The following is a 23,568-nucleotide window of genomic DNA, read 5'->3' as shown; positions in this document are numbered from 1 at the left end:
TAGCTCAGTAATTATTTACAAGTAACTAGTTTGCGGTATCTCATCAGTTCCAGGCTCTGCTGTCTACTAACCAATGGGATATTCTCACTTCAACTCCAGCCATATAGAAAGTAACTAACAGCAAGCAACTAGTCCCCTTTAACTCAGTAATTAATTATAAGTAACTAGTTTGCTGTAGCTCAGTAATTAATTACAAGTAACTAGTTCACTGTAGCTCATCAGTTCCAGGCTCTGCTGCCTACTAACCAATGGGATATTCTTCACTTCACCTCCAGCCATAAAGAAAGTAATTAACAGCAACTAGTCCTCTGTAACTCAGTAATTAATTACAAGTAACTAATTCGCTGTTGCCTATCTGTTCCAGGCTCTGCTGTCTACTAACCAATGGGATATTCTCACTTCAGCCATATAGAAAGTAATTAACAGCAAGCAACTAGTCCACTGTAACTCAGTAATTAATTACAAGTAATTAGTTCACTGTAGCTCACCTCCAGGCTCTCCTGTGGGATATTCTAACTTCACCTCCAGCCATATAGAAAGTAATTAACAGCAATCAAGTAGTCCTCTGTAACTCAATAATTAATTACAAGTAACTAGTTCGCTGTAGCTCATCAGTTCCAGGCTCTCCTGTGGGATATTCTCACATCGCCTCCAGCTATATAGTAAGTAACTAACAGCAAGTAACTAGTCCTCTGTAACTCAGTAATTCACTGTAGCTCATCAGCAACTCAGTAACTAATTACAAGTAACTACTTTGGTGTAGCTCATCCGTTCCAGCCTCTGCTGTCTACTAACCAATGGGATATTCTCACTTCACCTCCAGCCATATAGAAAGTAATTAACAACAAGCAACTACTCCTCTGTAACTCACCAATTCCAAGCTTGGCTGGGCATTGTTTGGCAGGGCATGTAAGAAACGAATCAGGAAACTTGCAGAGTTTTAATGCAAAGGAAGGAACACGGGAAATCTGCTTGAGACACTATTGCCTAAGAAACAGTTTTGTGCCAAAGCACAGCCACATGATATGGTGAGTATAGGCCAGGTATGGGCAAACTTCGCCCCTCCGGGTGTTTTGGACTTCAACTCCCACAATTCCTAACAGCCTACCGGCTGTTAGGAATTGTGGGAGTTAAAGTCCAAAACACCCGGAGGGCCAAAGTTTGCCCATGCCTGGTATAGCCCCATATAATGCAGATTATATTTGCAAGATTAGTTCAGAGGAGCCACAAAGGTCTCAGAGCCCTGCTTGGCCAATCTTCTGGAATTTCTGACCCTGTTGAATGCAAACACGCTTCGGACTTTGGTCTTATTTACCCTCAATGCGATGGGACTCGCAAAACCTATTTTTCTGGGCTGTCTCCTTTCCTCTGCATGCCATTTTTTCCCCAAGCGCACCTTTGTTTACAAAAGAGCTCGGTATGTAACACGGACGCCTGCCTTTAGTGATTTCCTTCTACCTCCTGGGAGGTTGGATGGCCACCTGCCGAGAGGGCTTTGATTGGGTTGCTGTGAGTTTTCAGGGCCGTAGAGCCATGTTTCAGAAGCATTCCCTCCTGACATTTTGCCCACATCTATCCCAGGCATCCTCAGAGGTTGGGAGGTCTATTAGAAACTAGGAAAATTGGGTTTATATATATACACTGAGCTGCTGAGCTTGTTGATCGAAAGGTCGCAGATTCGATTCCAGGGAGCGGCGTGAGCTTCCGCTGTCAGCCCTAGCTTCTGCCAACCTAGCAGTTCGAAAACATGCAAATGTGAGTAGATCAATAGGTACCGCTCCGGCGGGAAGGTAACGGCGCTCCATGCAGTCATGCTGGCCACATGACCTTGGAGGTGTCTACGGACAACGCTGGCTCTTCGGCTTAGAAATGGAGATGAGCACCACACCCCAGAGTCAGACATGACTGGACTTAATGTCAGGGGACTGCCTTTACCTTTATATATATATATATATATATATATACACACACACACACATTTATATTTATATATTTAGGTTGCTATGAGTTTTCAGGGCTGTAGAGCCATGTGTCAGAAGCATTCCCTCCTGACGTTTTGCCCACATCTATTCCAGGCATCCTCAGATGTTGCGAGGTCTATTAGAAACTAGGAAAATTGGGTTTATATATTTATATATTTATATTCATATATTTATATTCATATATTCATATTTTTCTATTTTTCTATTTATATTTATATATTTATATTTTTCTATATTTATATATTTATATATTTATTTTTATATTTTTATATTTATATTTATATATATGGTTTATTATAATGTCCTGGGTGGGAGAAAAAACTCTTGTCTGCTTGAGGCAAGTGTGAATATCGCAATTAGCCACCACCTTGATTGTTTTATTGCTCATGGATGTATTTTTAATTTAATTTTATGTCTAATTGTAGTGTACAATTGTAATTGTTTGTACTGGCATTGAATTTTTTGCCATTACTTATGTGTCAACCGCTTTGAGTCCCCCTCGGGGTGAGAAAAGCGGTATACAAATACTGCAAATAATAAATAAATAAATAAATAAATAAAATAATATAAATAAATAACAAATAATAAATAGAAATAAATAATAAACAATAAAGGCGAAACGTCAGGAGAGAATGCCATACAGCCCGAAAAAAACCTACAACAACCCAGTGATTCCGGCTATGAAAGACTTCGACAATACAAATAATAAATTGATTAGCACTGAATGGCCTTGCAGCTTCAAAGCCTGGCTGCTTCCTGCCTGGAGGAATCCTTTGTTGGGAGGTGTCGGCTGGCCCCGATTGTTTCCTGTCTGCGATTCCCCTGTTTTGTTTTTTTTTAGTGTTGTTCTTTATTTACTGTCCTCATTTTAGAATCAAAGGATTCCCCCAGTCAGGAAGCAGCCAGGCTTTGAAGCTGCAAGACCACTCCATGCGAACCAAAGTGGCAAATAGACACTTGCCGCAGATAGACAAGAGTTCTTTCTCCCACCCTTGACATTATTCCACAGGGATATATATATATATATATATACCCCACTTATCCAACAGACCTCACAACCTCTGAGGATGCCTGCCATAGATGTGGGTGAAACGTCAGGAGAGAATGCTTCTGTAACTTGGCCACATAGCCCGCAAAACTCATAGCAACCCAGTGATTCTGGCCATAAAAGCCTTCGACAACACAAGGCTTTGATTGTGCATCTATACTATAGGATTGATACACTTTGACACCACTTTGACCACTATGGTCCAATGCTATGGGATCATGGGAGTTGTAGTTGCAGTTGGAAGGAGGATAAGGGAGATCGTGACACAGAAGGAAGGCAGGTGGCTTAGTGCCTCCCCAGCTATGCCAGACGACAGTGTCCTTCATTGGATTTGGATTGCTGTAATATATGGTGAGTCAGCCTAGCTATTGACATTTGGCACAGATACAGGTACACAATTTCGGTTCCTAAGTACAGGTGAGTCATTCGCTCCACCTGACGGTCAACGGAGGTGACGTCAGTTTGGGTGGAATGTTTCCATTATTGGAGTCATTTGGCGGTGCTTTTTGCAATTCCTGGCTTCAGACAGAATTTATGGAATCCTAGAAATGGAAGACCAGTGAGGCTCACCCCATTCTACCACGCAGGAAGACAACATCAAAACCCTCCCAACAGATGGCCATCCAGCCTCCGCTCAAAAACATAGAAGGAGACTCTACCATACCCCAAGGCAGAATCTTATTCTGTTGAACAGCTTATATATATATGCTAGCTTAGGTACCTGGCATTGCCCAGCTTATTTGAAAAAGTCAGTGTTTTAATTGTACAAAATGCATAAAATTGTGGGTGAACTACAACTCCCGTCATGCCAGGTTAACCCTGAAAAACTCAATCGGTACTTCAAGTTTGTTATGTTGAGCAAGTTTAGTCTAGATGCAAAATTGGTGGGGTTCAGTGTGCTCTCTGGCTGTAGATTAAACTACAACTCCCACTACAACGCGTGGCAGGGGATGGCTAGTGTGTGTGTGCGCGTGTGTATATATCTATCTATATCTATCTATCTATCTATCTATCTATCTATCTATCTATCTATATAAATGCTCTGTGCATAATGAATACCTTAAAAACAAAAGAACGAATGAACAAAATCACACCAAATTTGGCAACTAAACGTCTCACAACACAAGGAGCGACCATCACTTAATAGATAAGATAGATAGATAGATAGATAGATAGATAGATAGATAGATAGATAGATAGATGGATGGATAGATGGATGGCGAGATGGATGGATGGATGGATAAGATGGATGGATGGATGGATGGATGGATTGATGGCTGAATAAGGGAATAGGTAGGTAGGTAGGTAGGTAGGTAGGTAGGATGGATGGATGGATGGATAGATAGATTGCGAGATGGATGGATGGATGGCTAGATGGCTAGATAGATAGATGGCGAGATGGATGGATAGATGGACGGACGGATGGACGGTTAGATAGATAGAGATAGAGAGTGAGAGAGAGATAGAGAGAGATGGATGGATAGATGGAGAGATGGATAGATAGATGGCGAGATGGATGGATGGATAGATAGATGATAGATGATAGATGGCGAGATGGATGGATGGATGGATGGATGGATGGATGGATGGATGGATAGAGAGAGAGAGGGATGGATGGATGGATGGATGGATGGATGGACAGATTGCGAGATGGATGAGTGGATGGATAGATGGATGGATAGATAGATGGCGAGATAGATGGATGGATGGATGGATGGAGAGAGAGAGAGAGAGAGAGAGATGGAAGGATAGATGGATAGATCGATAGATGGATAGATGGATGGATGGATGGATGGATGGATGGATGGATAGATAGATAGATGTTAGATGGCGAGATGGATGGATGGATAGATGGATGGATGGATGGACAGACGGACGGACGGACGGACAGACAGACAGACAGACAGACAGCGAGATGGATAGATAGATAGATAGATATTGTGGCTGCGCAATCAGCGAAACTCTTTTCCTTCCAAGGATGAAACAAATAGATTTTCCATTTGCCTATTCACTCAGCTTTTCACAAAATAAACAAAAACACACCGCTTTTTTGCAAACTGGCTCAACCAGTTTTCTTGCAATGCAATGGAACCAAGCAGAGCCCAGGGCGATTGGCACATTTACTTTGCAGGATTGCTCAAGAGCAGATAAGTCCAGAGTTAAATCTGGGGGAAAGAGCGGGACTTTCTGTCTTTTCGTCAGAAACCCAGCCATAACCTTGGCAGCAACTCTCTCCAAAGCTGGCTCTGTTTCCAAAAGCCTTGACCTTCACAGAATGGAATTCCTCTCTTCCGCTGTTAAGAACCATACAAGAAACCCCATCGGCCACCAAGCACAACCCCATTCCGCCAGACAGGAAGACACCATTCAAGCTTTCCCGACAGAAGGCCATCCAGCCTCTGCTTCCAAACCTCCCAACAAGGAGATTCCGTCGCCTTGAATAGGCATAAAAGTGCATAAAAATCCTAGAGTTGGAGGGGAACTCAAAGGGTCATCCAGTCCAACCCCATTCCGCCAGGCAGAAGGACACAATCAAAGCTCTCCCATCCAGTGTCTGCTTCTGGAACATGGCCATACAGCCAGGAAAACTCACAGCAACCCAGTAATTCCAACCATGAAAGCCTTCGACAACACATTATTATTATTATTATTATTATTATTATTATTATTATTATTATTAGTGGTATAATGCCAACTTTTTAGCTTTGTTTCTGTGGGTTTCTAAAAAAATACATTTCAACTGGAGTCGTCTTCGGGCTGATATGGATGGGATACAAATATTGTAAATAATAAATAAATTACTATTATTATTATTATTATTATTATTACTGTTGTTTTTGTTAGTACTTTGAGCATTAACTTAAAGAAAAGTTGACCCAGTGATACATTTATGCTATGTGTTTATGTTTATATGGATTATTAAGTTTTATCTTTGGTTATTTTTGTTGGTTACTAAGTTTAAACTTAGGCTGCCTCCATATTGCTTGATGTGATCTGTTTTGATGTAACTTGTTTTGCATTGAACGTTTGCCAAATATGCTGGAAACCGCCTGAGTCCGTTCGAGGAGGTAGGGCGGTGCACAAATAAATCATTATGATTATGATTATGATTAGATACACAACAACATTAGTACACAGCAAACAAGATCACTTTGCTGGCTGTTGTATTGGATCACACGTTGGACACTTCCCAAGTGTCTAGGACTCTGTGATGTATCTGCAAATAATGCATGCAGATCCCAGTAAGGTGGCCTTTTCCAGCTGACTGATGGTAATTTTGTTAGTGCCGATTGTTTTTAAGTCCAGGCCAAGGTCCTTAGGCACTGCACCCAGTGTGCCAACCACCACTGGGACCACCTTGACTGGTTTGTGCCAGTGTCTTTAATAATAATAATAATAATAATAATAATAATAATAATAATACTCAACATTAGATACACAACAAAATTAGTACACAGCAAACAAGATCACTATGCTGGCTTTTGTAGTCGATCACAAGATCACTATGCTGGCTTTTGTAGTCAATCACATGTCGGACACATTCCAAGTGTCTAGGACTGTGTGTTATATCGGAGAATAATACATGTGGATTCAAGTAGGGTAGACTTTTCCAGCTGACAGATGATAATTTTGTTAGCTCCTATTGTTTTTAAGTCCAGGCCAAGGTCCTTAGGTGCTGCACCAAGTGTGCCAACCACCACTGGGATCACCTTAACTGGTTTGTGCCAGTTTCTTCAATAATAATAATAATAATAATACACAACATTAGATACACAACAAAATTAGTACATAGCAAACAAGATCACTATGCTGGCTTTTGTAGTCGATCGCACGTCAGACACTTCCCAAGTGTCTAGAACTGTGTGATGTATTGGCGAATAATGCATGCAGATCCAAGTAGGGTAGCCTTTTGCAGCTGACAGTTGGTAATTTTGTTAGCGCCGATTGTTTTTAAGTCCAGGCCAAGGTCTTTAGGCGCTGCACCCAGTGTGCCGATCACCACTGGGACCATTTTCGTGCCAGAGTCTTTAATTATAATTATAATTATAAGAAAGGCTGCTGCATTGATGGTGTCAAAGAGAGATAAGAGAACAAGAAACCATGACCAGCCACCAGAGCAGAAAATGGGTTCCTTGCCTTATGTGGTTTGCATAACAGAGCAGTGTGTTTTGCTCTCAAAGTACAAGAAGTTTCGTTTCCTCCAAGTCCGGAATGACAGTTGAAGCCACCAAGCTGGTTTGCCGCACCCTCTCGGCCCCTTTCCTCCCTCCCTTCGCCATGCGTCAGCCGAAATCCTTCTCTCCGCCGTACCTGGACTAACAAAGCCGCACTGTCTGAGGCCGACTGGTTTCAAGGGAGGCCTCCTTTAAGGGGGGGGGGATATGTGTTTGTGTATGTGGGTGCGCAATATGTAAATGCCCCTGCCCAGGACTAATGAAGAATTACACCACATAACATCATTTTTGTGATGGAATTCTTTTGCAAACCTTGAACCTTTACAAAATATGCCGCCTCTTAAGGATAATCAAGCAGCAATGAAGCCACCACACTCATTCTAGGGACCTCCAATTTGTGACTTCCTCTTGCTTGGACATAGAGGAATACATTGCCAGCAAGTGGGATGGAGTCTCCTTCCCTGGATGTTTTAAAGCAGAAGTTGGATGGCTACCTGTCAGGAGGGAACAGATGGTGCCCTTGTGGCAGAAGGGGGCTCGACTAGATAGCCTTTTGGGGTCCCTTCCAACTCTAGGATTCTATGATTCCATTTTATTACTATTACTACTACTACTACTGAGCAAGGGCTGGATGATCATCTATCAGGAGGGATCGGATGGCCTTTGGGGGTCCCTTCCAACCCTAGGATTCTATGATTCCATTATTACTACTACTAATACTACTACAGAGCAAGGGCTGGATGACCATCTATCAGGAGGGATCGGATGGTGTCTTCCTGTATAGCAGGGGAATCTCTTCCATCTCTAGGATTCCATTATTATTATTATTATTATTATTATTATTATTATTATACAAAGGCTGGGTGGCCATCTGTCAGGAGGGTTTGGATGGCCTTTGGGGGTCCCTTCCAATTCTAGGATCCTATGATTCCATTATTATTATAATTATTATGATTATAATTATTCCATTATTATTATCATCATCATCAAGCAGAAGCTGGATGGCCATCTGTCAGGAAAGCTTTGATTGTGTCTTCTTTTCTGGCAGAAGGGGGTCAGAATGGATGGCCCTTTAGGGTCTCTTCCAGCTCTAGGATTCTATGTATTTCACATTTTGGCAAGGAGATGTGCCCATCCCATCTCATCTCATCCCTCTTACCTTTGTCGGCCAGCGAGAGCGTGGTGTTGAAATACTGCTCCTCCACAGTCCAAGCCGTGTCATTGATTTTGTTGGACACCCCACAAGATCCTACGCAGCTCACCTTGATGGCTATGAAAGGAGGAGAGAGCAAAGAGAAGAAATATTTTAATATCATGACAAATAAATAGCCAATCAATCAATCAATCAATCAACTCAGTGTTGTACTGGATTACTATTTAGATATACAATACAATATCATTATCCATTGATTATCCATTGATCCAAAAAAATTGGACAGCATGTTTACGACTAATATATTTAACTGAAAATGGTTTTCTATGAGGTTTCAATATCTGCCATGGACATCAAGATCTATATGTGCTCAAGTACCATGAAACTATGTTACACCATCCCCTAATAAAAATAATAATAACAATAATAATAATATAAAATAATAACATAAAATAATTATAATAATATATAAAATAATAACATAAAATAATAATAATGATATAATAATATAAAATAATAACATATAATGATGATGATGATGATGGTATTAATAATAATAATAATAATAATAATAATAATAATAATATGCAAAGACTCTGGCACAAACCAGTAAAGGTGGTCCCAGGAGTGATCGGCACACTGGGCGCAGTGCCTAAAGACCTTGGCCTGCACTTAAACACAATCAGCGCTGACAAGATTACCACCTGCCAGCTGCGAAAGGCCACCTTACTAGGATCTGCATGCATTATTTGCCAATACATCACACAGTCCTATACACTTGGGAAGTGTCCGACGTGTGATCCAACACAACAACCAGCAGAGTATCTGCTGTGGACTCATCTTGTTGGGTTTCTAATAATAATAATAATAATAATAATAATATAAAATAATAACATATAATAATAATAATAACATATAATAATAATAATAATAATAATAATAATAATAATAATAATAACAACAACATATAATAATAATAATAATAATAATAATAATAATAAGCCAAGACTCTGGCACAAACCAGTAAAGGTGGTCCCAGTGGTGATCGGCACACTGGGCGCAGTGCCTAAAGACCTTGGCCTGCACTTAAACACAATCAGCACTGACAAGATTACCATCTGCCAGCTGCAGAAGGCCACCTTACTGGGATTGCACGCATTATTCGCCGATACATCACACAGTCCTAGACACTTGGGAAGTGTCCGACGTGTGATCCAATACAACAGCCAGCAGAGTGTCTGCTGTGGACTCATCTTGTTGGGTTTCTAATAATAATAATAATAATAATATAAAATAATAACATATAATAATAATAATAACATATAATAATAATAATAATAATAACAACAACATATAATAATAATAATAATAATAATAATAATAATAATAATAAGCCAAGACTCTGGCACAAACCAGTAAAGGTGGTCCCAGTGGTGATCGGCACACTGGGCGCAGTGCCTAAAGACCTTGGCCTGCACTTAAACACAATCAGCACTGACAAGATTACCATCTGCCAGCTGCAAAAGGCCACCTTACTGGGATCTGCACGCATTATTTGCCGATACATCACACAGTCCTAGACACTTGGGAAGTGTCCGACGTGTGATCCAATACAACAGCCAGCAGAGTGTCTGCTGTGGACTCATCTTGTTGGGTTTCTAATAATAATAATAATAATAATATAAAATAATAACATATAATAATAATAATAACATATAATAATAATAATAATAATAATAATAATAATAATAACAACAACATATAATAATAATAATAATAATAATAATAATAATAAGCCAAGACTCTGGCACAAACCAGTAAAGGTGGTCCCAGTGGTGATCGGCACACTGGGCGCAGTGCCTAAAGACCTTGGCCTGCACTTAAACACAATCAGCACTGACAAGATTACCATCTGCCAGCTGCAAAAGGCCACCTTACTGGGATCTGCACGCATTATTTGCCGATACATCACACAGTCCTAGACACTTGGGAAGTGTCCAATGTGTGATCCAACACAACAGCCAGCAGAGTATCTGCTGTGGACTCAACTTGTTGGGTTTATAATAATAATAATAATCATCATCATCATCATCCAGCAAAGGTGGTCCCAGGGGTGTGGCCCATATGGGGGTTCTGTGTGGGAGGTTTGGCCCAATTCTATCGTTGGTGGGATTCAGAATGCTCTTTGATTGTAGGTGAACTATAAATCCCAGCAACTACAACACCCAAATGTCAAGATTCTATTTTCCCCAAACTCCACCAGTGTTCACATTATGGCATATTGAGTACTCGTGTAGAGTTTGGTCCGGATCCATCATTGTTTGAGCCCACAGTGATTTCTGGATGTAGGTGAACAACAACTCCAAAACCAAAGGACACTGCCCATCAAACCCTTCCAGTATTTTCTGTTGGTCATGGGAGAACTGTGTTCCAAGTTTGGTTCAATTCCCTTGTTGGTGGGGTTCAGAATGCTCTTTGATTGTAGGTGAACTATAACTCCCAGCAACTACAACTCCCAAGTGTCAAGGTTTTTATCCCCAAACTCCACCAGTGTTCACATTTGGAAATATTGAGTATTGGTACAGATCTATCGTTGTTTGAGGCCACATTGATCTCTGGATGTGGGTGAACTACAACTCCAAAACCAAAGGACACTGCCCACCAATCCCTTCCAGTCTTTTCTGTTGGTCGTGGGAGAACTGTGTGCTGAGTTTGGTTGGGGTCCAGAATGCTCTTTGATTGTAGGTGAACTATAAATCCCAGCAACTACAACTCCCAAATGACAAAATCTTTTTTTTTTTGAGTGAAGGACAGACATTGGGTTGTTAGGTACATTGTGTCCAAATTTGGTGTCAATTCGTCCAGTGGTTTTTGAGTTTTGTTAATCCCACAAACGAACATGACATTATATATATATATATATATATATATATATATATATATATATATATAAATATATTGAAAATATATATATTGTATTGTCGAAGGCTTTCATGGCCGGAATCACTGGGTTGTTGTAGGTTTTTTCGGGCTATATGGCCATGGTCTAGAGGCATTCTCTCCTGACGTTTCGCCTGCATCTATGGCAAGCGTCCTCACTACCTCTGAGGATGCTTGCCATAGATGCAGGAGAAACGTCAGGAGAGAATGCCTCTAGACCATGGCCATATAGCCAAAAAAAACCTAGAACAACCCAATATATGGATGGTTGAATCCATGCATACACAATCTGTCAATATGAATGACTGGTGATTGTACATATATCAATACATGGATGAGATCCTGATCTTTGATATTCTCTCTCGCATTAATATAGGAGGTTGGCTCACGAGAAAGCTGGTATTCATGCACACAATGCCGAAGCCAAATATTAGAAGCCGGTATTGTCTCTCTCAATAGCAATCACCCTCCGCCGTTCTTGGATTTCGGCGGGTCTCCTAGCAACATCATTTCCTTTGGTGTGATTCTTGGCAGGAGGGGAATTAAGGGGATTTTTAAGCACTTTGCACAAAATCGTTTCAAATTAAGCCAAGCGACTCCGAAGCCTCACTGGAAGCGATAGGAACTGAAGTCGGGCAACGATGGGAAGTTGCATTCGCTTCGAAAGGCAACATCTCCCACCTCTTCTGGATCTGAAACTATAATATTTATAATATTTTGAGTGTTTATAATATTTTGAGTGTTTCTCAAACAAAGAAACACTCAAAGAAACTACTTTTAAACACTTACTCAGATTTCCAGTGCCCTCTAAGACAAGGCTTATCCTGAAGCAGTAGGGAACAAGATGGCACGAATACCCTCCGTCCTCGTGCCAAGGATTTGAGAGCTCCTTGCTAGGCAGTAATTAGAACCTGTTACGTTTACAAAAGACCTGCTTCCTGTAGAAATGGAAACACGGCTGCTGCTAGTACTGTTGGATTCTGCTTGGGAGCATGGGTTCAAGGTTTCAGTGGCCCCATTTCCACATAATTTGAAACTGCATAAAATGACTAATGTGGACTCATATAATGCCAGTGCATTGCACAACTCTACACTCAGATAACACAATGTAATATGATAGTTGTTCCTGGGTTATAAATGTCATTTCCTAATTGGTTCTAGCATACGAGGGTTGAATGAAAAGTAATGCCTCCACTGTAGTAACTTGGCTTTGGATGGGAATATTTTAATAAGTCAAACACAGAAATAATCGCAGAACAAAATCTGGCTACCAGTATTAAAAAACTCTAAAATTACAACACCACAACTAAACAGTGTAATTTCTCCAGTGGTGTTGAGCGTAGACATCCTGTGATAATGTGGCATGTCTCATTAAGAGCTACATCCACTACAGAAACAGAAGAACGGCCTGCCTCAGGGGAGTGTACTTGCTCCATCAATGTTTAACATTTACACAAATGACCAGACACTACCAGAAGGGATGGAAAGTTTCATCTATGCTAACGATCATGCCATCACCGCCCAAGCAGGGAGCTTTAAAATGGTTGCACAGAAGTGCATGCTTGCTGCATCAATGCTTAACATTTACACAATTGACCAGCCACAGCCAGAAGGGAGATAAAGTTTCATCTATGCTGACGATTGTGTCATCACTGCTCAAGCAGGGAGCTTTGGAATGGTTGAACAGAAGCTCTCCAAAGCTTTATGTGCTCTTACTGCCTATTACCAGATGATTCCCAATCCATCTAAAATGTAGATGTGTGCTTTTCACCTTAAGAACGGACAAGCATCTCAAGGTCTGTGGATGACCTGGGAAGGAACCTCACTGGAGCATTGCAACACACCCAAATACCTGGGAGTCACTCTGGACCGTGCTCTGATTTACAAGAAGCACTGCCTGAATATCAAGCAAAAAGTGGGTGCTAGAAACAATATCATACGAAAGCTGACTGGCACAACCTGGGGATCACAACCAGATACAGTGAAGACATCTGCCCTTTGCTACTCTGCTGCTGAGAACACATCTCACCACGCTAAAACAGTAGATGTGGCTCTTAATGAGACATGCCACATTATCACAGGATATCTATGCTGACACCACTGAAGGAATCATACTGTTTAGCCGACATCTGTCGGGAAGTAGCAACCAGTAATGAAAGGACCAAGGTATTGATCTCTCCACCCCACCCTATGTTCAGATATTAGCCAGCAAGCCAATGCCTTAAATCAAGAAATAGCTTCTTAAGATCTACAGAGATACTCGCAGGAACACCTCAGCAAGCAAGAGTCCAAAAGTGGCAGGTTAAAACCCAGGAAAACAACCAGTGGCATACTGGATGAGAGACTCCCTCCTGGGCACACAGAAGACTGGGCAACTTGGAAGGCACTGAACAGACTGTGTTCTGGCACCACGAGATGCAGAGCCAACCTTAAGAAATGGGGCTGCAAAGTGGAGTACATGATACGCGAGTGTGGAGAAGAGCAAACTACAGGCCACTGACTACATTGCAACTTGAGCCCTGCCACATGCACAATGGAGGACCTTCTCACAGCAACACCAGAGGCACTCCAAGTGGCCAGCTTCTGGTCAAAGGTAATTTAGTGTAATGCCAAGTTTTTAACTTTGTTTGTGGTTTGTTTACACACACACACTATAAGTGTATTCTCAATTTGCTTCTGACATGATAAATAAAAAAGCAACCTGTGCAATCTAGTTTGTGGTAGCCACAAAAAGGAAGTTTTCTGGAGGATAACAACTACTTCAAAGTAAGGATCACACAATTAAACAGGAAATAACACTTCCAAACCAGGAACAGATTTTTTTCCGAATGTTGCTACATAGTGTAATACATTATGTAGCAGTGCAGATGGGGCCCTTGATGGGGAAATGTCACTCTTCCACATGGAAGAGTGACATTAGATTCCTGACCATCGAGGTAATATTCCTATTTGCTCATCCTATGAAGGACGCCAACTAAAGGCCGGCCTCTGTATACATAATGTTGGGGACGTTCTCTGGAATTGGGGGAGGCTACGTCTGCAGAGGAACTCGGCACAAATGAGGCACTCACGAAGAATATGCATTTCTGCAAAGGCGGCAGGAGATCCGCCACCTCCATATTCCAGACCGCTGTCCAAACATGGCATTAGAGCCCGGCCAGGCGCATCCCAGCAACTCAGCAAGAGTCGGACCAATGTAAACACGCCAGTTTGCATATTAAATAAGAAGGAGAGAAATATTGACTGTTGACAGAAAAGTAGCTGAACGAGCCTGACACCCTGGCTTTCAAAGGATGCCCAAGGAAGGCAAGAGAGGAGCCCCAGCTGGACAAAAAACAGTCCTTTGGCAGCAGAGAAGAGGCCAAAACAACACTCCACTGAGCCCTGTTGTCAAAGGCATCTCAACCATCAAGACTTTCCATCAATTATGTCTGGCCGGATACTTTGGGTTCAAAAAGACCAGAATTCCAATGCCTGTGTGTACCATTTAGAGATGGGGGATTCGTATAGGGAAAATATCACAAATATAATAGTTATTTCTGTTGGAAACAGCAACTTCTACAAGCCCTGGTTATTTGTTGTGTATATACTTCAGATTGCTTACTATATTGTATGTATATTTTGATACGCATTTCCCCCTTAACTCTATGTTGTTTGAGGTTTTGGAAGGGACAACAGACTATGTGACTAGATCTTGTGACTATTCGGACTGAGACTCCATTTCTGAAGTCAGTTTGCATCAGAAGCAGTACAGTTTAGAAGTCAGTCATGTCACTTTGCTGCAGTGTGTAGTCATTCTGTATTGAGTCAATGTTCAGTAATGTATTAGGCTGAAAGGAGTGTTAGTCTGTACGCAACAAAGAAAAGACTGAAACAGAATGCTTTAGAGAACTTGTGCGCCAGCTGCGCCCGTACCTTGGGAAGTCTGACTTGGCCACGGTAGTCCACGCTCTAGTCACATCCCGTATAGACAACTGCAATGCTCTCTACGTGGGGTTGCCTCTGAAGACTGCTCGGAAGCTTCAAATGGTCCAACGATCGGCAGCCAGGATGCTAACAGGAGCGGCACTCAGGGAGCATACCACTCCTTTGCTGCACCAGCTCCACCAGCTGCCAATTTGCTACCGGGCACAATTCAAAGTGCTGGCTTTAGCCTTTAAAGCCCTAAATAGTTCTGGCCCGATCTACTTGTCCGAATGCATCTCCTCCTATGAACCAGTTAGGACATTAAAATCATCTGGGGAGGCCCTGCTCTCGGTCCCACTGGCTTCACAAGTACGCCTGGCAGGGACGAGAGACAGGGCCTTCTCAGTGGTGGCCCCTCGGCTGTGGAACGCCCTTCCTACAGATATTAGGTTGGCCCCCTCCTTACTGGCATTCTGGAGAAAAGCGAAGACCTGGCTGTTTGAACAGGCATTTGACTAAGCAGTGCAATTGATTGATTAGCGGAACATGGAATAATGGATAACGAGACCGGATTCTGATTCTATTGATGAGATCTGATGGATTTGTTATATTGCTGTATTGTTGTATTGATATTTACTGTTTAATTAATTTGTTGTGTTATTGCTTTTAAATGCCCAATGATCTTGTATTGTGTACACTGAAACTGTTGCTGTGAACCGCTCTGAGTCACCTAAGGGCTGAGAAGAGCGGTATACAAATGAGGTAAATAAATAAATGAATAAATAAACTTACTGTTTGTAGATCAACCAGAGGCTGATGATTTAACTGATGATTTAGAGAGGATTGTGAGTTTTCCTGTGGCACAAAGAGATGGGCTCTCAAGTCTGGGAAATTCAAGTCTAGGAAATGATGGTTTTCTATGTTTTCTATGTACTTTGGCCACATCATGAGGAGACAGCAAAGCCTGGAGAAGACAATTATGCTGGGGAAAGTGGAAGGCAAAAGGAAGAGGGGCCGACCAAGGGCAAGATGGATGGATGGCATCCTTGAAGTGACTGGACTGACCTTGAAGGAGCTGGGGGTGGTGACGGCCGACAGGGAGCTCTGGCGTGGGCTGGTCCATGAGGTCACGAAGAGTTGGAGACGACTGAACGAATGAACAACAACATGTGGGAAAACTGGCTCGGAAAGTGCAGGGCCTCAAGGGCATTCATGGGAGTCAGAAGTAGCAAGAGCAAATAAGGAATCGAGTGCAGAGCTGAGTGATAAGGAGGGTTCCCATGAGAAATGCCACCTGTAGCTACTACCAGAGGTCAATGAAATCAGAGCCAAAAATAGATTGTGTCATTTAGAGAGATTATGTGGGAAAGTTGTGAAGGAAATGCATGGGAAATAGAATGATTTCATGGGTGTTTACCTTAAGGTCAGTTCAGGCAACGCTGCATTGGAATGAGAAGCTGAGCCTGAATTCTCTTGTTCCTGGTTCAAGTCAAGCTTTGGTTTTGGATTTAATATACCTGGGAAGGTTTCTATGTTCCTGTTCATGTACTCCTGTTCAAGTTTTACTATACCTTCTAGACTGTGGATTTATGGCTGTTCCTGGACTTTGTCATCTCTGGAACTTTATGAGACATTTAGATTATGGTCTGGTTATCACCTGTTGCTAAACTTTTTTTAGATCATGTATCTTCCATTCTTATTCCTGATTTTTAATATGTTTTTATATGTTTCTACAATAAACTATTTGTTTATATTCCTGGACTTTTGTGTGGTGTGGTGGTCAGAGGTGTTTCCAGGCCTGGAGTGCAACAGTCCTGTCCCACTAAAGGAAATCCTGGAGAATCTTATTCCAATGACTCTTTGTGTTCTGACATGCGCTGGGCTTGAAATTGCTTTTAAAACAGGACATGCAACTTTAGCCCAGTGGGACGCCAGGGGGCCCGAAGAGAAATTTGTAAGGATTTTCACCATAAACAGTCTTTAGAGGGCTTGTGAAATATAACAAAGTCTTTTATTGGTGAACAATCAACACAAACTTTCTTTGTCTTCAAAAGGTTAAACAAATGCTTCCAGGCTTTTGTGCAACTGGTGGCTTCTAACTGTTACTTTTACTCTAAAGGAAAACCCCTTTCCAAACTTCTCCCAGGCTAACTGTGAACCTAAACCTAACTGATGTGGGCTCCACTACCGGGTTGAACTGCATCTCAAAGCACCGAGTGGACCTACCAGTAGGCCTGTAGTCACTTCAGCTGGAGTTCTTAGATATTCAAAGCTGTTTTTCCCTCTGAAATTCCTCAGAGCTTTAGGGCTGTTTCCCTGGGAATCTTTGGGCATCCTTTTGCTCTTATGACTGTTCTCCCCCAGGAGGTCTTAAGGGTTGAAGCCTTTGTACAGGAGAAGTCTGTATACGTCCTGTACATTGACTTTCCTTGCTGAGACTGACTTCAAATGGCTCCCTTCCCTTCTCAATTGTCCTGAACAGGGAGGGAACCAAACTTAACGATGATGGACAGGGGGCCTGCCCTATAACTGCAAACTTTAACAGGAAGCCACCCTTCTGCAGAATCCCAAGCCTTGGGCTGCAAGCAAACACTTAATACAAGGCAAATAAAGTGGGAGCTTCTGGTGCAGCTGTACCAGCACACTTTGGCTTCTGAAATGCCAGTACCTTTGGCCCATGCCTCTTTATGCTCCTCTTTGCCATAAGATGGGGTGAAAAATGTGCCCCACTGTTCAGAAGAACCAGGCCGATGTTCTGGCAGCCTTGACCCACACACAAATACAGAATGTCTTCCCTTTCAAAAAACCTTGAACACAATAGACCAGACCACACATTTCTCAACCAGAAAGAAAGCAGAAGTAGGAAGCCAACACCACATAGTAGCAAAACAAGGCTACATCACACCCCAGCTCCCAGGATCCCATAAGATTGCGCCATGGCAGTTAAACTGGTATCGAACAACAGCATCCTAAAATTCAGAACCATTTGCTAATTTCGTTGGCAGACCATGCGAATGGACATCTGCCGGAGCTTTCTAGCGCCCACTCCCTCCGAGATCCTGCGAACACAGCCCACCTGCACAACGGGGGAACTCGGTATGTGTGAAGCCGCTGTTATTTTGAGTCTGGTGGGGAAAGTGGTAAGTTTGGCAGGTTGGAGGAGGAGAAAGGCAAGGGCAACCCGAAGCTGTGCCAGTCTCTTGGCAACCTGGATGCCAGCTGAGCCTCCCTTGCAGTGGCAGCTGGTGCTTTCTGCACCATATTACGTGGATTCACACCGGATTTCAGGTTGATCTCTAAAGGTGCCATCCAGGTGTATTGCTTTAGTCCCTTACAAAACAGAAGTTCACCCCACCAATAGTCACTGCTGCCTCCCACGGCTCAGAAACTGACGTTTTACCAGTTCCTTTGCCTGTTATGGGCTCCAGAAAACCATTCATTGTTGCCTTTCAATTGCAGTCACTGCCAAGCAACATCTTCCATCCCTGGTTGCTTTCTATTATTACACTATGTAACAAAACTTGGCCAAAACATCTGTTCCTGGTTCGAAAGTGTTATTTCCTGTTTATTTGTGCAATCCTTACTATGAAAGTAGTTGCTCCAATCCCGAAATTTTGTTTTTGTGCCTGCCACAAGCTAAGTTGAAGCGGTTGAGTCTCAATTTGAGTTTCAATTCATTGGAAAACTAGAACAAAATGTGCTGAAGGCTGTCCCACAAAAACAAAGTTTAGACAGTTTAATAAACTTCTCCCATGTTTTTATGATAGAACCAATTAGGAATTGACATTTATAATCTAGGTACAAAAATTGTGTTACATTGTGTTATCTGGGAGGGAAAATGTTGTTGTAGATCAAGGCTGTTCATTGAATGGATGATTTAGAGAGGATTGTGAGCTTTCCTGTGGCACAAAGTGATGGGCTTTCAAGTCTGGGAAATGATGGCTCTGTTTGTGAGAAAACTGGCTCAGAAAGTGAAGGGCATTCAGAGGAGTCAGAAATAGCAACAGCAGATAAGGAATCGAGTGAAGAGCTGAGTGATAAGGAAACGTCAGAACCCACCTGTAGCTATGGAGATTGACAAAAATCTTCATTTACTAATCAGAGCCAAAAATAGATTGCGTCATTCAGTTGTTGGGAAAGTTGGGAAGGAAATTCACGGGAAACGGAAAGTTTCCATGGGTATCTATTACACAACAGTTTAGGCAAATGCTGCATTAGAGTGAGAAGTTTTCTTGTTCCTAGTTCTAGTCAAGTTTTGATTTTGGATTGAATATCCTGGAAGTGTTATATGTTCCTGTTCATGTACTCCTGTTCAAGTTTTACCAGTTGTACCTTCTGGATTGTGTACTTATGCTGCATCTGTGATTTCTGGCTGTTCCTAGACTTTGTCACTTCTGGAACTTTATAAGATGTTTGGATTATTATTTGGTTATCACCTGTTGCTAAACATATCTTCCTTTCTTATTTCTGATTTTTTAATGTGCTTCTTATATGTTTTTGCAATAAACTGTCTGCTTATATCCCTAGACTCGTGTGTAGTGCAGTGGTCATAGATGTTTCCAGGTCTGGAGTGCAACAAATGTTAGGATTGATTTTTGTTGTTGTTTTGTTTTGTTTTGTTTTTGTCATGTTAGGAGTGACTTGAGAAACTGCAAATTGCTTCTGGTGTGAGAGAATTGGCCGTCTGCAAAGACTTTGCCCAGGGGACGCCCGGATATTTTGATGTTTTTACCATCCTTGTGGGAGGCTTCTCTCATGCCCCCGCATGGAGAGCTGGAGCTGACAGAGGGAGCTCATCTGCGCTCTCCCCGGATTCGAACCTGCGACCTGTCGGTCTTCAGTCCTGCAGGCACAGGGTTTTAATCCACTGTGCCACCGGGGGCTCCGTTAGGATTGTTAAGTGGACCCTTTAACAAATCTCCTCCAAAACTGTATGGTTTTTGGCAGTTCCTTCCTCTGAAACATTGCCTGGCATCTGTTGGCACTCTCCCATCCAGATACTAACCTGGGCTGACCCTGCTTAGCTTCCAAGATCAGATGTGCTCTAGTGCCTTTAGGACAGTGATTCTAAACCTTCCTAATGCCTCGATCCCTTAACACAGTTACTCATGTTTTGGTGACCCCCAACCATAACGTTATTTTCGTTGCTACTTCATAACTGTAATTTTGCCACTGTTATGAATCGCTATGTAAATATCTGATATGCAGGAAGTATTTTCATTCACTGGACCAAACTTTGCACAAATACCCAATATGTGCAAATTTGAATACTGGTGGGGTTGGGGGATTGATTTTGTCATTTGGGAGTTGTAGTTGCTGGGATTTGTAGTTCACCTACAATCAAAGAGCATTCTGAACTTCACCAGTGATGGAATTGAACCAAATCTGGCACACAGAACTCTCAACAGAAAATACTGGAAGGGTTTGGTGGGCATTGACCTTGAGTTTTGGAGTTGTAGTTCATCTACATCCAGAGAGCACTGTGGACTCAAACCATGATGGATTTGGACAGGCGGACAAATGTTTGCGTCCTGGAAGAAGCAAAGACCACCAGCATTTAAGTGATGCTCCTCCACCACAAACAACGCTGGACCGGCCACATTGTCCGGATGCCCGACCACCGTCTCCCAAAGCAGTTGCTCTACTCCGGACTCAAGAATGGAAAATGGAATATTGGAGGATAGGAAAAGAGATTTAAAGATGGGCTCAAAGCCAATCTTAAAAACTGTGGCATAAACACAGAGAACTGGGAACTTGAGTGTTCTAACTGGAGGTCAGCTGTGACCAGCAATGCTGTGGAAGTTGAAGAGGCACGGATGGAGAGCAAAAGAGAGAAATGTGCCAAGAGGAAGATATGTCAAGCCAATCCCCACTGCGACCGCCTTCCACCTGGAAACCAATGCCCTCACTGAGGGAGAAGATGCAGGTCAAGAATAGGGCTCCACAGTCACCTACGGACCCACCACCAGTACACTGACCTCGGACAACGAGGGATCGTCTAAGTAAATAAGTAAGTAAGGATCTGGACCAAACTTGGCCTGAACACTCAATATACCCAAATGTGAACACTGGTGGAGTTTGGGAAAAATAGACCTTGGCATTTGGGAGTTGCTGTTGCCGGGATTTATAGTTCACCTACACTCAAAGAGCATTCTGAACCCCATCAACAATAGAATTGGGCCAAACCCACACACAACCCCTTGTTTTGAAGGGACTCACTGGCGTGAGCCTCCCTCTAGCCTTGCATACTCTCCCTCGCCCGCACATGCGCAACACGCTGACATGTGCCCAGCACCGCTCTCCCCTTCTCACTTGGAGTCTCAGAAATGGCCTCCCCTTGGCTAAGAGGCTGGCCAGTCACAGTGGAGGATGGCTTTTGGTGGGCAAATTCGTTGTCTGTTTCCAAAAGAGGACAGGTTGAGAGATCTTCACCCTTCTCTGCCAAAGGGTTTCCCAAGACCATCAGAAATAGATGTTTTCTGATGGTCTTTGGTGACCCCTCTGAAGCCCGACCCCCAGGTTGAGAAACGCTCCTTTAGGATATTCATGTTTGTGTGTGTTTTATATGCCTCATAGCCACCCGTCAACTTAAGGTGATGCCATACATTTCATCCTTCGGTGGTTTTCCTCTGAATGTATCCTACAGCATCTGGTATCCCGTCCAAATACTAACCGGGGCTGGCCCTGCTTAGCTTCCAAGAACAGACATGCCCTCGGATATTTATGTCTTTTACCCTAAGGAGAACATGACAGCAAAAATAGATTCATCAAGAGTTGGAGTTGACTTGAAGGTCAACATCCAACTAGTTATACCAGTTGAGTAACTCCATTCCTCCTCCTGACTGTTTTGGAGATGGATCATCACTACTAGAAAAAAGTTTTTTTAAGGTAGCTAGGCTACTTTTATCTCACTTTTAGTTCTGGCATGGTCAGATGGGCCTGCCCACACACAGCACTGACTTCGGCAGTTTCTTAGCAACAGATAAGAAGAACTGGTAAGTTTGCAAAGTTTGCCCAGCCCTCTCCGTTCCTCTCCAACGATAAGCAGAAGAGACAAAAGCAGTTGGAAAAACATCTCCTTATTTCGGCTTCCAACTACAGTCCGACCTCAAGTTACAAGCATTCAACTTAAAAACAACTCACAGTTAAGATCGGGGGTGAGACAACAGGAAGTGAGTTAAATTGGCCCATTATTATTATTATTATTATTATTATTATTATTATTATATTAGAACAAGAGCAAGCCATTAGAACCAGCATTGAAAAGTCGACAACAGATCCCAAATGTAGACTCTGCAAGGAAGCAGATGAAACAATAGATCCCATCCTCAGCTGCTGCAAGAAGATTGCGCAGACAGACTACAAGCAGAGGCACAACACCGTTGCTCAGATTCATTGGAACTTGTGCCACAAATACCATCTGCCTGCGACAAAGAACTGGTGGGATCACAAACCGGAAAGAGTTACAGAGAATGAACACGCCAACCTCCTCTGGGACTTCCGGATTCAGACAGAGTTTTGGAGCACAATACTCCTGACCTCACAATCGTGTTAAAAAACGAAGTATGGATTGTCGATGTTGTAATCTCAGGTGACAACAGGATTGATGAGAAGCAACTGGAAAAGCTAACATGATATGAGGATTTAGAGATCGAACTGCAAAGACTCTGGCACAAGCTGGTCCCAGTGGTGATCGGCACACTGGGTGCAAAGCCTAAAGACCTTGGCCTGCACTTGAACACAATCGGCGCTGACAAGATTACCATCTGCCATCTGCAGAAGGCCACCTTACGCATTATTCAGCAATACATCACACAGTCCTAGACACTTGGGAAGTGTCCGACGTGTGATCCAATACAACAGCCGGCAGAGTGTCTGCTGTGGACTCATCTTGTTGTATATCAAATAGCAACAACTACAACTTTATTTGTGCACTGCAGAATAATCTTGTTTGCTGTGGACTCATCTTTTTGTGTTTCTAATAATAATAATAATAATAATAATAATAATAATGGTTTGTTTTCATCAATGCAAGTGAGTTAAACCGCTGAGCTGCCAAAATTACTGATCGAAAGATTGCAGGTTCGAATCTGGGGAGCAGGGTGAGCTCCCGCTGTTAGCCCCAGCTTCTGCCAACCTAGCAGTTCGAAAACATGCAAATGTGAGTAGATCAATAGGTCCTACTCCGGCGGGAAGGTAATGTTGCTCAATGCAGTCATGCCAGCCACGTGATCTTGGAGGTGTCTACGGACAATGCCGGCTCTTCGGCTTAGAAATGGAGATGAGCACCATCTCCATTTAGTGCTTTATATGCCAGTTTAGATGGACCTGAAAGGAATACTAACCCGATCAATAGAAGAGCTC

General features: G+C 42.5%; 1 protein-coding gene across 1 annotated transcript in view; it reads right to left on the bottom strand.

The window, feature by feature from the left end:
• Nucleotides 1-23,568, bottom strand: part of ARRDC1 (arrestin domain containing 1) — a 52,055-nt gene that overhangs the window by 13,651 nt on the left and 14,836 nt on the right. Inside the window, exon 2 of the mRNA XM_060757339.2 lies at nucleotides 8,365-8,475. Coding sequence (XP_060613322.2) covers nucleotides 8,365-8,475 — 111 coding nt within the window. The remainder of the gene's footprint in view (nucleotides 1-8,364; nucleotides 8,476-23,568) is intronic.

Source organism: Anolis sagrei, chromosome 11 (genome assembly GCF_037176765.1).
Source record: "Anolis sagrei isolate rAnoSag1 chromosome 11, rAnoSag1.mat, whole genome shotgun sequence".
NCBI lineage: Eukaryota > Metazoa > Chordata > Lepidosauria > Squamata > Dactyloidae > Anolis > Anolis sagrei.
Note: the sequence above shows the minus strand (reverse complement) of the source record. Positions and strands in the feature narration are given on the sequence as shown.